The 13663-nt window shown below is 35.6% G+C and overlaps 1 protein-coding gene across 2 annotated transcripts in view; it reads right to left on the bottom strand.

Moving 5' to 3' along the window:
* The window catches only part of LOC138135030 (adipokinetic hormone/corazonin-related peptide receptor variant I-like), a 56255-nt gene that overhangs the window by 1533 nt on the left and 41059 nt on the right, over nt 1-13663 (bottom strand). The window contains exons 4-7 of one of the 2 annotated variants that reach the window (XM_069053666.1): nt 12809-12962; nt 11673-11857; nt 8835-8915; nt 3016-3128 (exon numbers count right to left, since the gene is read on the bottom strand). In XM_069053666.1, coding sequence (XP_068909767.1) covers nt 3016-3128; nt 8835-8915; nt 11673-11857; nt 12809-12962 — 533 coding nt within the window. The remainder of the gene's footprint in view (nt 1-3015; nt 3129-8834; nt 8916-11672; nt 11858-12808; nt 12963-13663) is intronic. The other variant, XM_069053667.1, reaches the window with a different exon arrangement.

The following is a 13663-nucleotide window of genomic DNA, read 5'->3' as shown; positions in this document are numbered from 1 at the left end:
ATAAATGATTTCACCAAAGATGACATTTACGTAAAATAGATGTGGCAACATTGTACGACTGCGAGTAATGAGCTGGTGAGAAGTGTTTCAAAAACGTCGATCCAAAAATTAAGTAGAAAAATTATGCAAGTAAATCCAACAAGATCTAATCTTTGAACGCGATGTTGCGAACAGTCACGTTGTGGACAGTTGATGGGGATTTGGACCAATCAAAATGAGAAATATTGGGATTTTTATTTTTCCACCATTGTGATGTTGGCAACATAACCAAATACAAGAACGTAGCCATGATAACAAAACGAATATTAAAATTAAAAAAAATAAAAATATTCAACTAAGAATTTGTTTTAAGAGATTTTTTTGTTAGACACTGTCAGAATTTGAGAATTTTCTCCTGTGTAAACGGATTTTGATAAATGTCACAACTTGTCAAAACGAAACGTCAAGCTAATTTTAAAGATTTTAAGCGATTTGGAGCCATTAAGGAGCTCGTCGAACAAAAAAATGTTGTATTCAACTCGTTTGTGTGTAAATTGGGCTTTTTTTGGCACTCGTGGACTACTATTTTTCCTATTTCGGTGTCACAACGCGCAATTTGTGACAATGAAAACAGTTACACAATGATCAATTTTATAGCATCCGTTCTAGTGATTATTGAATATGGGGTTAGGTTAGTAAATTTCTGCGTAAAATGTGATGTCATTTGAACCTGAATCCATGTTGTTGTTGTGGAATTAAAATAAACTATTAAGGCAAAGGGGTGGATTTGGGAGACAATTTGAAATTTAATTCTCAATGAAGTAACATTGCTTCGTCAATACCAACCCAATTCCATTAAAATAAAAGTTACTAGATATGCAATTATTTTATATTTTTTTTAAATTAAATTAATGAACCCGAAATAGGCAAATAACATGTTTATTCGTTTCATAAGACATTTTTTTGTTCGACACTGTCAGAATTAAAAAAAATTCTCCTATGTGAACGGATTTTAATAAATGTGGCAACTTGTCAAAACGAAACGTCAAGCTAATTTTAAAGGTTTTAAGCGATTTGGAGCCATTAAGGAGCTCGTCGAACAAAAAAACGTTGTATTCAACTCGTTCGTGTGTAAATTGGGCCTTTTTTGGCACTCGTGGGCCTTTAAAACGCTCGTTTCACTCGCGTTTTAAAATGGCTCACGCATGTCAAAAAAGGCCCAATTTACACACAAACTCGTCAAATAAACTACCATTATCGAACTCGTTCCTTTAGAGCACTCCTCGCTACGCTCACCGTGTCCTAAACCCTCTCGTTCGACAATAGGCTGTCTTGTACAACTCGTATAACAATATACTATTGTACATCTGATCGTAGATAAAGTACAGTGTGATCAACAATGACTAAATCTGTTGGTAATGAAACAATTGAAAAATATTGGTGTTTTTTGTCTCGTAATTGGCATTGACTGGATATTTTAACTTGAAACCATATTAAAAAAAATATGTCGGTCAATTGAACCTTTGATGGTAAATTTAAAATTTGCCAAATCTCATTGTTACCAACAGATTCAGTTATTCTTGATCATGCCGTATATTATGACATGAGTAGGTAAGGAAGGTTTTTGTCTATTCATGATTACATTAATTTTCGTGGATAAAAACTTTCTTTACTTGCTCATGTAATAATATACCGGTGACTTTTTTTTAATTTAGCGGGTTGGCACTCCCGATTAATTTGGTACGACTAGGCATTTGTCTGTTGATTCGATTTCTAGGTTAAGATTCTAGATGTACAATAATTTATTTTGACTTTTAAATTGTCATGTTTGAATTTGACAGTCAAGCGTACCAACAAAATCGTAAATGTGTTGCCAACAGAACAAAAATAATTTCCATCATTAAAAGTCACCCGATATTCTTCCTGCAACGATTTCAAATTAAACTGCAACATCATTTTCCGTTGATTTTTGAATCGTTTTCAAGATTTAAACAATGTTTTTCTTTTTTTGAAATATTGATCTTGTTTCTTTTTTTACACATTTTGTAAAAATATGTGGTTTTAGTGCGAGTTCTCCGTAAAATGTCGATCAAAAGATTTTTTAATGCATTGGATAACATAATAAAAATTCAGATTTTTATGTTGGGGTATGTCATCCGGCTCTATTTTTAACGATTGTGTTGTCGTTTAAGCCTCTAATTCGCCATCAAAGAGAGTAATATTAATGACGGTGCTTAAAAGAGAATTTTATCTTCATCAGTCTGATGTTACTTTTCCCTTCAACCCTTCTCACATCGGTTCTTTTCAGTTTGCAAGAGAGGGAAGAACATTTCGTTCCTCGAAACAGGAAATCGAGAACGAACCTGCAATGGGAAACGGTAATTTCGCAAATAGATGCAACAAACGTTTCAATTTTGTAAAAAATTACGTTTCTTGGGAACGTCGGAAAAACCGCTTTTCCGCCACCTGCGTTCAAACATGTCGAGAACCGGAGCTTGTTAAATGGAAACAAATCAATTTCACTATTGTCGTTTTTTCTTATTTATTACGTTTTGGAACATCAGGTGAAAATCGACAGAGCCACAAGACCGATTCAAATTACCCAAATTTAATTTTGTTGAAACGTTTTCGCAATTCCACAACTAGCAGTTGGAGACGGTTGAAAAGTGTGTTCAAACTACACCAACTAGGAAAGACGCAAGCAAACCTTTAAAGACTTTCCTCTTCGATCTACTAGCCTGACAGTGATTTTAATTGCGACAAGCGTCCACTAAATTGTCTTGTCAAAGGGTGTGCAACGGCATAATAATTATACTTAAGTGAAAAGTTAAATGTGGAACTCATCACGGCGCAGACCCATTGTGAATTTCAATTTAAAACTCCTTCCTACTCGCATCATCCTTGGTCGTCGTTAGACGACCATTGTCGCAGAAGGACAAGAAAACAATTTGTGAGGCTGGCTCATTAGGTGTGTGGGTGAAGTAGGCAACCGGATCACAAAGTAATGCGTTGTTTGCACTTGAAACAATTATCTACCTTGACTAGGAGTCCTGTTAAATTTGAATTACCCTTGGGAGTCGGCGGTCGAGTGTTTCCGTTGCCACCCACGCCGTGGACCATCGCCGTACTCCTCGTAGCTCCGGAACCCACTGCAAATGACACAAAGAAATCACCGCTATAAACTTCTTTATCTCATCCGCGTCCGCTTGTTTTATTGACTCGCACCGATCTCATTAATCATCCATTACACCTCTTACATTCCTCCCAGGTATAAATATTGCCATTAATCTTGAGCGAGAGAGACGTGCCTTCCATGGCAATTCCGCTCGCCCTTATTTAATTTATTTATCATATTCCAGCGAGTTTTTGTGTTTTGTGAAGTTAAACAACAATAATAATCCCCTTCACTTGTTGATATTTAACTTAAACGAACAAACTGTTAAACGATGCCACCGCCGTTGTGTTACAAACCCTAAAACACTTTTCAGTTGAGTGGAAAGGTTACTAAAATAACGGATTCAATTAATGTATCTCGTTTAATCCTGCGTTGGCGTCAATGCAAAAAAGAAAGCGGATTTTTCACTTCCACGAATGTTAGGGACATTACGACACAATAAACAGACAGTTTTTGCCTTCTTTTTTATTTCGTAGCAACACGCAGACGAGCTTCTGTGGTTCATTGAACGCATTTTGTCACTTCCGAAGTGGAAGAAGTGCCGTTTGAGAGCCCAACAGATTGTAATGTTTATAGTTGGTGCGTTTTATATGAAGCCCTCAATCTCGTCCAGAAAAGCTCTGCCGACGCTTTAAAGCTACATCAACTGGTGAAATATTGTTCGTTACAGTTGACGTAAGAATTTCGCTGTGTTTAAGGAGTTTGTTTTCGGTTGCTGTTTATCCAGGGCGTGCGAACCCGCCATCGTACACGAAATGATCATCTTAAATTCCAGACTGTGATAAACACAAGATACATTCGACTGTTTGTTTATTACTGTAGCAATTGTGGAGTCTTTACGGCAGACTGCACGGCTGCTTTGTTTTCTTTTTATTTGTTCGTCACTTTACCCTCTAACTGACTGCTCTATGTAAATTTTGTACGGAAGCATCCAATATCTTCATCAAATCCGTCTTGTAGCAGCCCGCTCAACACGACTTCCAGACGGCAATAAAGTTCTTACTTTTACACGTCTGCAACTCTGGAAGTTTAATAAAACTTAAAATATATTGAACTTTTTTTGAAAGAATTTAGTACATGCAAGAAACTCGGATTCGAAAAATGTTCGATGATGTTGAACAAATTCACTGAACACTTTCTGGATAAGGTAGCGGTCAATAATTGCCCAATAACATACAGGGTATTTCACGAGTGATAATGAACCCGGCAGAATCGAAAATGCAACCCACAATACATTTCCCAAGTTAACGTGGCTATTTGAAATATCGTATTGTTGTTGACATTTACGAAAAAGTTAAAATACGACGATTAAAATGTATCTGAACGATGAGAACACAGACATGATCCTGATTTATGGGGAATGTAATAATGATGCTTCTGTTTATGTAGACAATAAACGTTTTCCCAAAAACTCTTCGTTTTTTCACAATTTCATTTAACCAACCGAAAGACATTTATGTCAAAATTTTCGAAACTGCACAGCTAACTATGTTTTATGTTTTTAAATAAAAAAATAAATATCCACGTTAACTTTTGAAATGTATTCCGTCGGGCTCATTATCACTCGTGAATTACCTTGTATAGTAAAAACGTTTCAGATATGAATTGTCAAACTCAAGGTCGCTCAAAACTTATGATTGTACTGTAGGTACGAGTACGTTAGTGCGAAATCTTTCATAAATTCTACATAATGTATAATCTGTTTTTTTTTCTATCAAAGAACCACCAACACCGCAATTTACAGCCAAAATAGAGCTGGCAACATTGTAGGTATACACTTTTGCCCTATAGTAAATTCATTTTTGTAATGACAAACTAGCTGGAACTTTTTTTTTTAGATTTTTTTTACAAAATAAATACAAATTAGACAATTGGCAAAGATTTAAATTGTCATATTATTGTCGCTGCCATAATGAATGAATTTCCAAAATATAATCAGAATATAAATCTCTATCAGAATTAGTACAAAAAAATATGTATTCCCATAAAAAAAAATATATTTTGACCGTTTACCCTTGAATTTATTAGGCCATTTTGTAGCCTATTAACAACCATTTAATTTGGTATACAGATAATTAAAATCTTCCGATAAATAACGGAGTTATGGACTCGTCTTCTTTTTTGGGACACCTGTATAAAAATTGAGGTTTAAGTACCGAGTGAGATAAGTTTTATCGTCAATGCGCAAACATCCACTTCTAGTCAATTTAAAATTCTCAAAAATTTCAGGAATGATTGTGTATCACTCTAGAACAGTCTGTAAAAATTTCAAAATTTTTAATAAAACAGGTAAAGATTTTGTTTTAATTCAATAACTGCTACATTAATTTACATAATTTTTCACTGAGAGTCCTTTCAAACATCCAGGAAAAATTTGGTGGCATTGAAATCATGAAAACATCACCGGTTTTTGAAATAAATGGAATTTGATATTAAAGCGTAAAATTTAGCAATGATTTATTATTAAATTGGGCGCTCAGTTCCACAAAAGAAGTTGACGTAGGTTATTTATGATACCCTTTAGGGACTTAAAGAATTACTAGAAAAGTGGTCAACAGATGTTTCCCAACAATGAGATATTTATTTATGACACTGCAGTTGTAAATCTTGGTAATTTTTCGCTCTTAATGTTAAAATTGGAATAATTCAAAAACGAATAATTTTCTTTTGATGCGAATTTCGTAAATGTGTTCTTTGAATTAATTGTGAATTATGAGCGTATACAAAAACATTTTTTTTTTTGCTTAAAATCGATTTTTTAAATTTTATGGCTCTGAATTAAGTGATAAGTGAAAATTGATTACACACATTTGAAGTCTTATATCAAGGAAATATAACCCTAAAGTTTCTTAATTTTTACTAATTTTTTAATAGGGTTAATCATGCTGACGATAAAACTTATCTCACCCGGCAGAGATATTAGTAGCCTTCATTTGAGAGTTTAATAAATGTCTCACTTTGCGAGGCATTGTTAATGCGAGATACGAGCTTAATGCAAGTTTGCGTACTTTTAATGACATTAAAAATGACAGGCGTTGGCAATAGATATCATTAAGTTCCCTAAATGTAGTAAAATTTTATTATTGCAAACCTACATCAACATGTCGTGGTTCTTTGATAAAAAAAAACAGATAATACCTTATAAGCGCGTCTGGTTACTTTTTCAAGTAATGCCAAATAATGACAAGTCCGCAATCCACATCTATAACGTTCCGGCGATATGTAATGTTGGTGGACAAAAAAAAACTGGGACACTCATAATTTCTTACATTTGTATCAAGCTTTTAATTGTCAAGGTAAAGTCAAAATAAAACTGACTTTTATAATCATGTTGACAGCTGTAATGCCAGTCCAACCGAACTTACTGTTTTGCTTGCTAAATAAAAACTTCAAGCTTTTGGTAACATTGTAAGAAGATCATATTTCATTTTTTAATATTAAATGACTATAAAAATATGTCTGCTTTTGTTTTGTTACGTTGGCAACATATTTTAAGTTTTATGTTGTCATGTAGAAAATTAATTCACGGTAATAAAACCTGTTTCCACCATTATTTCGTAAAATTTTATTTACTATGTGAATTACATATTCACAATAGCACTAAACTTCGAAAACAAAACAAAAAAAAAGTTAACATGTTGACAATAATGACTATTACCAATCGATCAGGGCTCCCACCCCAATCAACCTGCTTCAATAATTTACAGTTATACAGCGTGATCAACAATGACTGAGTCTGTTGGGAATGAAACAACTGAAAAATATTGGTGTTTTTCTGTTTCGTAGATAATTGGCACTGACCGGATGTTTAACTTGACACGACATTAAAAAAAATTAGGTTATGTCAGGTATGTTTATGCTAATACAAAAATGACCCTTTGATGGTAAACGTCAAATTCGCCTGTCAACTCTGTCAAAGCTGACAACCGGAAATGCGTTTAGATTACAGTGGTACCAAAATCATTCAAATTTTCATTGTTACCAACAGATTCAGTCATTCTTGATCACGTTGTAGTTGGTATAGATTTGCAACAAGAAGCTACTCCCTAGGATTTAGGAATATTCGTTACTAAGTTGCCATAAATTTGATTAGGTTGGAGGCTATGCGGTTTCTGGTGACAAATAAAAAATATCGTAACCATGTCAATAACAGTTGCAAGTGACTAATTTCTCGCTAACTAGTAGATGTTTTTTCATTTCAGAATCAGTTTTGGTTGCTGGCGGCATATTTAGTTGGACTTGGGCAAAGAATCTCTTAATTGATAATTGACAGAGACAGAATACATCAACTGTCAACATCAATGGGTAACCAACATTAGATATTCAAAATTATTTTTGAAAATTCTAGTTACTATTCCGGACACGGAATCTTGGACAACATTTTTTTGACATTTCTAAAAAAAATGATGTATGTAAACCAATCATTAGTGTCATTAATAAATGACAATTATTAAAAATCACTTTGAAGTTTTTCTTGTGACATCAAAAAAGAAGGGAAATGGCATTATCGAGTCAAAAGTTGGGTTATATTCAATAAAGACTAGTTCACACATATTTGTCAGTTAAATGTCAGTTGTGGCCAAGATTCCGTGTGCGGAATAGTACATACTGTCGCGACCAAAAAATTCTGGTCGGCAATGTCATTTCAAAGTTTGGTTAGATTGTCACAAATTAAAAAACTGTACCTGCCTGATTATGCCCATGTCAACAAAGTGTGTCAAGAAAATGAGAAAAAAATGACAATTAATGTCATAGAACATGATGATAGGTTATGATATTTACGACCGTTTTACAATGGAGCATTTTCCATTGTGTCAAATCATGATCTTGACGACCAGTTTTTTTTACTCGCGACAGTACAACATGAAAAACATAATTTCCCTAAAAGTTCGAATCCTAGGGAGTAATTACTTGTTGACATTACTTTATAAGAAATTAATAGGGAATGTGATTGCAACACTGAAGCCTCTTATTTTTTGCGCCGTTTTGAGATCGGCGACAAAATGTCAACGAGGAAATTTCAAATCAGATCTAACCTAAAATTTACTATTCATAACGTCATTACTCGAAGCCAAAGTTACTCTCATGAGACCGTCATGAATAATCCGTGTTGTTACTAAAGACCGACAGTTTAGTTACTTATTAAATAATAGGACTAGATTGATTTTTTAGTTTCCTGGCGCATCCACCATTTTTGCTATTTATAGGTGACGAGGTGCTGTGTGCCTCAAGAGACTAGAAACCGGATACAGTTTCGGTGTGCAATCAAAAAGGGGTTCGTGGAGGCGCTCCCGACAAAATATGTGGTCCCAAGAAATGGAATATTTAGTTATTCTAATTTTGGTACGTTCCTGTCTCCAATATTTCATCCAGCTCCGCATTTCCGTCGACCACCTCGTTAAACTTGCTTATTTACAACTCGTCCACCCTTCTATTCAAGTTCTTATTGTCGGCGAGCCTTGTACAAATACGTGAAAGTATTAAGCGTGAGCTTTTCCATATTAGGGACGTCGGATTGCGGCTAAAAATACAAGAAACGTGCTGTCCAACAAACAACGCTTTAAGTACTGGGTCTTTCCCACGCAAACACTTTAATCTCTTCTTTCGATTTGTCGGTCGTTGTTTCGTGTTGGATTAGCCGCACGGCAACGATCTAATAAAATGACGTTTGATTGCTTACCTTTTTGGAATCGGAGGACGCATTTTATTACTCCACGCGCTAAATTCCTTCCCCGCCCGGCTGCCACCTGCGCCTCTCCATCTGAAATCCACCAATCAATTATTAGGCTTTTTTTTATTTGCCATTTATACAAATTTTGCAAGCGGCAGTCGAGCAAGGAAACACACTGCGCATTTTGGAGAAGATCCCAAGCTTGCCCCAATCGCGACAAGAGAAACAAAACAGATCGACAACTTAAAGCAGGGCTTTAAAACACACTTTCACGACTCCTTTATATTTATCACCGGCAAATAGTTATTTCTCTCAAGTGCAAAACTGCATCCCCGGAAAAATCCGACTCAATGTAGGGTAGACTGGGGTAAAACGAGATAGTTGTAACCCTGTGAATAAATTGAAAGTCATTGACGGTAATTCAAATCTCCACGGGGCACCCGAGCGTTTTTCTTGTACGGGCGTGCTTTTCCTGACAGACACAAGTGGAAGATGGCATTGTGTTTTTTAAAGCCAAAGCAACTATGTATTGTTGACAACCTTAACTCTCAGAAATTTTTTTTGCTGTATAAGATACCTCGCTGTTTACCTCATGTGTATTTGGGTCTTTACAATAGATTCAATTATTTGTTTATTATGTGCGTAATAGAATTCTAAAAAACAGTTTGGCAACAGTTGTAACAATTTTCCTTGGGTTCATTTTCAACGTTACAACTGCCACCATCATTTTTGAGATGAGAAATTATGACTTTTTGTTGCCAGATGGCAGTTTGCAAAAAGGGCTTTTTCTACTTTGGTATCATAAGTGGGTCTTTGTTAAACTGTTTTTTTTTTTTTAATACGTATTGCGTTGGTATTGCTGTAATAGCACGATGACCGGTATCCGGCACCTCTAACGAGTTCCTGTTAACAACTATAAACTATAAAACATTTGACATTCGATGGCATTTTCTTTTCTGTGAAATGCCACCATTACTTATGCCACACAAAAGTTACTAGATTATTTCATAATAATTAGATTTTTGAGTTTTTATCAAATTAATGCAGCCAAAGTATGAAAAATAGTATATTACACTCGTTTTATAAGCAGCACTGTGCCACTCGTTCTGTTGGAGCACTCCACTCCTCACTGCGTTCGTCGTGCCCCAACCAACTCGTGTCACAATCAAGCGTCTTATAAAACTTGTATAATAATATACTATTTTCTATTTCGGTGTCACAATGAGCATTTTGTGACACTGAAAACAGTTTCACAATGATAAATTTTATAGTATCGTTTCTAGTGATTATTGAATATGGGGTTGGTATTGATAGTAAATATCAGTGTTAAATGTGATGTCACTTGAACCTGAATCCATGTTGTGGGATTAAAATAAACTATTAAGGAGATAGATTATTATTGTAACAACATTTGGGAGACAATTCGAAATTTAATTATTGCTTCATCGGTACCAACCCAATTCCTTTAAAATAAAAGTCACTAAATAATTCTTTTTTGATTTTTTAAAATAGAAAAAAGAGTATGTTACACTAATTTCACAAGACATTTTGTCGAACTCGTATAACAATATACTATTTTATCTTTTTTTGTTGTTGTTCAGGTTATGTTTCGAGATCTTGTAAAATAGGCAAATAGGCAAAATGTTGTATTAATGCTTGTTTTCCCCTTCAATAAATATATTAATTATTACTTTCATACTTGTTACAACTAATCCTACCCACTGTTACAACTGGTCCGGGTCTTGGGTGTGCCCTAACTTTTTTTCGGAAACTTTGCGTAACATTACTGGTTCCAGTCCAGCTATTGTATTAAAATTACTGAAAGTCCACAAAGTCAAAATGTTACAACTGACCCCAGTCACCCCTAAATAAGAATTCAAGACAAACAGAACGGTTCAACTTTCTCGTTTCGTCAGTGGAAACTCCTACACCAATGTAAGTAAACTCCGTTTCGATATCTTAGCACAGGAGCGAGAATATTTTAAATATCTTAAAAGCATCTCAAAGACTCGCTCAAATATTCGGTAATAATGTAAATTGCAAATTTGTTTAATTTATGAAAGGAAATTGATGCTACTTTATCAATTTGTTTCGTCCAAACTTATGAAAAATTCTTGGTGGTTTAACAAGAACAAGAGAACGCGTCTGGACTAATTAATTCCGGCAATGAGTCATTTTCAAGTGTCAGTTTCTAAAAGGATAATACCAGCTGAAGGTGTGGATTTAAATAAATTTTCGTAAAACTGGATCAAAGGTGACATTCTGAAATTCGCCCTCATCTTGTATTTGGATTTTAATCAAGTGCTGAAAATTATGGGGTGAACATTATGAGATCAAAGAACGCAAATATCAAGGAGTAACCTTAGTAATATTTGGTGTTTAATTTTTTTTCGCCAAGAAATTATTTTTTTTTACGAAATAATCAGTCGAGTTGATAAATGTATTGTTATCCCTAACTATTTGTGATAATTCATACGACAACTTCATATAACTGTATAATCTAGTCCGATTTTACATTATTATAAATTCTCTTGGAGTCCATTACCATAACGGAACAGAGAAACTTCCAGAGTTACTTATTCTTGTTACGTACTAGTTATTTTAGCGAAACCATTAATGCAGCCATTGTTTTTGTCTCAGAATTTAGTTATTTTACGAGCCACAAAGGAAACTCTATAATGCGAATATTTTCTTATGTATGCGGCAGCAAAAATGCTTCCCACGCGTCGAAACCTGACGAGATACAGCCCCACATAAAAAATTCTAATTGCAAGATACTGAGATAATTTTTAATTACGCGTTTTAACTTGACCGAAGTCACGCGACTGCGTAAGCATCAATACTCACTGTTGAGGTTGTTCTGGCTGTTGGTCTTCTTGAAACAGAGACAGTTACAGTTCACTCGTTGGAAGTTGATCACGTAACTTCCATAAACTATGGGGTTCATGCAGCTGTTTGAAACCACCATCATGAAAAACGTATCCTGGAGCCACTCCGGCAAACTTGTAGCGCCGGCTCGATCGAACATGTACCTGGAAATAGTTGGCATACCTGTAAATCGCACCAAGAATTTTACATTTACAGGCTGGAGTGCCGTGTTTTTCCGGGGTGTCACGTTTCTGCGAAACTTGTTTTCCTTGCGGATAATTAATCTGCAAACTCTTAAAAAACTCCGAATTATTCATCGAAATTAAAAATTTAAATGGAACGTGCTGATTTTGGGAAAAGGGAGTAAATACGGAATATAATGAAAAACTGGCACGTTTTATCTTGTCGGGGTTATTTTCAATTTTATTAAAGTGGCGCTTGATAAGAGCGAACATATTACCTTGCTTCCGGGTCATTTGCATAACTTTTGTGAAACATAAAAGCCCTAAGCTGTAATGTTCTTGGTAACTTTTTAAATGAACACTCCAAAATGACTTTCTAATTTCCATGCGGCTAGTCGATGGGTTTCTGGACCAGTTTAAATTTTTCCCTCGGCATGAAACAGAGTCTTGCGGACGAAATAAAATGGGGGAAAATTACGGAACAAATCGAATTTTTTGGTGAGAATTAGTTTTTTTTTTGCTCCCTAGACAGAAACGCTGCGGTGTCAGATCTAGATCTCTTCAATTATTTTACATTGACACGCACAAAATAAGAGATTTTCAAGATCAATATTCAATTTTCCTCCACTGACAAGAACACAAAGCACCAGAAAGACACGATTTTACGATTTTATTTATCTAACGAACTCCGCGATCCTCGCCAATCTTTGGAATTCTTTTAACGACTAATTAAAACCAAAACCGCTGTTATTTCCCCCTTTTGTAATTAATGCGGTTAAAAGTTCATTGTGTGCTTTGAAAATTCTTCACCGTCGTGAAAAAATTTCATTTTCGCATCAGGTACTCCACCGAACAGCTGTTCCGCATAGTTTCACGACCTCTTCGTTCATTCACCGCAAAAAACACCCCGACTGAGCACTCCTGCGAACTGACCACAAAGTGATGATCACGTAGGGGGTGCAACACCAGACGTACACCGCCACGATGGTGATGGTCATCCTCAGCGTCCTGCTCCGCGCCCTCTCTATGTTGCTGATGTCGGAGCGTCGCAGCCTCATTCTTCCGTTCGACGTGGGGTACGACTCCCCTGAAACAAATATTATTTCTCATCGAAGAATATTGAAAACCGCAGGAGACGCCCTTTCACAAAAACTCCAACTACTTGTTGCTTTTTAAGTTTTAATTATGCCGTGAAATTGAAACTCGACGGGTCATACTTCATTACTGTTTGTCGAAGAAAATTACTTTCCCATTTAAATTACAGATTTTCGCATTTCTCAGTAGAGGCGATAACTGGTGCCAAGTTCATTGGAATTTAGATGGAGTCGACGCTTCTGCTCTAGCCAAATGCGACTTCTGGCAGTGTTCGAAGTCAGTTTTATGCAACTTTCCAACCACCATTTCGTGTTGGAAGTTGTTAGTTTTTATAAGTCTCGGCACTTCTCGAACATGGTGCACTAAGCGAACAATTTTACCGCAGATATTTTTGAAGTGAAAACTTCTTTAGGCGCGCCACATACATTTTATTCCCGGGCAGTGAATTACATAGTTTCATGCGACACGGTAAAATCGTTCGCAGCACAAGCTAAAATCGGAAAATTGTTCACAGCTCAGCGAAAATCGTTCGCAGCACGACAAGGCAAGCTAAAATCAAGGGAGTCGAGTTTTTAGCGGAAGGAGCGAAAAACAATCAACTGTGCGTCACTTGTCAATCTTAAATTTTCATTGTACGTTGTGTTGTGACCTGACTGACCTCAGTGCAGAGCTGCAGGAGTAACTGTATATTTA

This window comes from Tenebrio molitor, chromosome 7 (assembly GCF_963966145.1).
Source record: "Tenebrio molitor chromosome 7, icTenMoli1.1, whole genome shotgun sequence".
Classification (NCBI taxonomy): Eukaryota; Metazoa; Arthropoda; class Insecta; order Coleoptera; family Tenebrionidae; genus Tenebrio; species Tenebrio molitor.
Note: the sequence above shows the minus strand (reverse complement) of the source record. Positions and strands in the feature narration are given on the sequence as shown.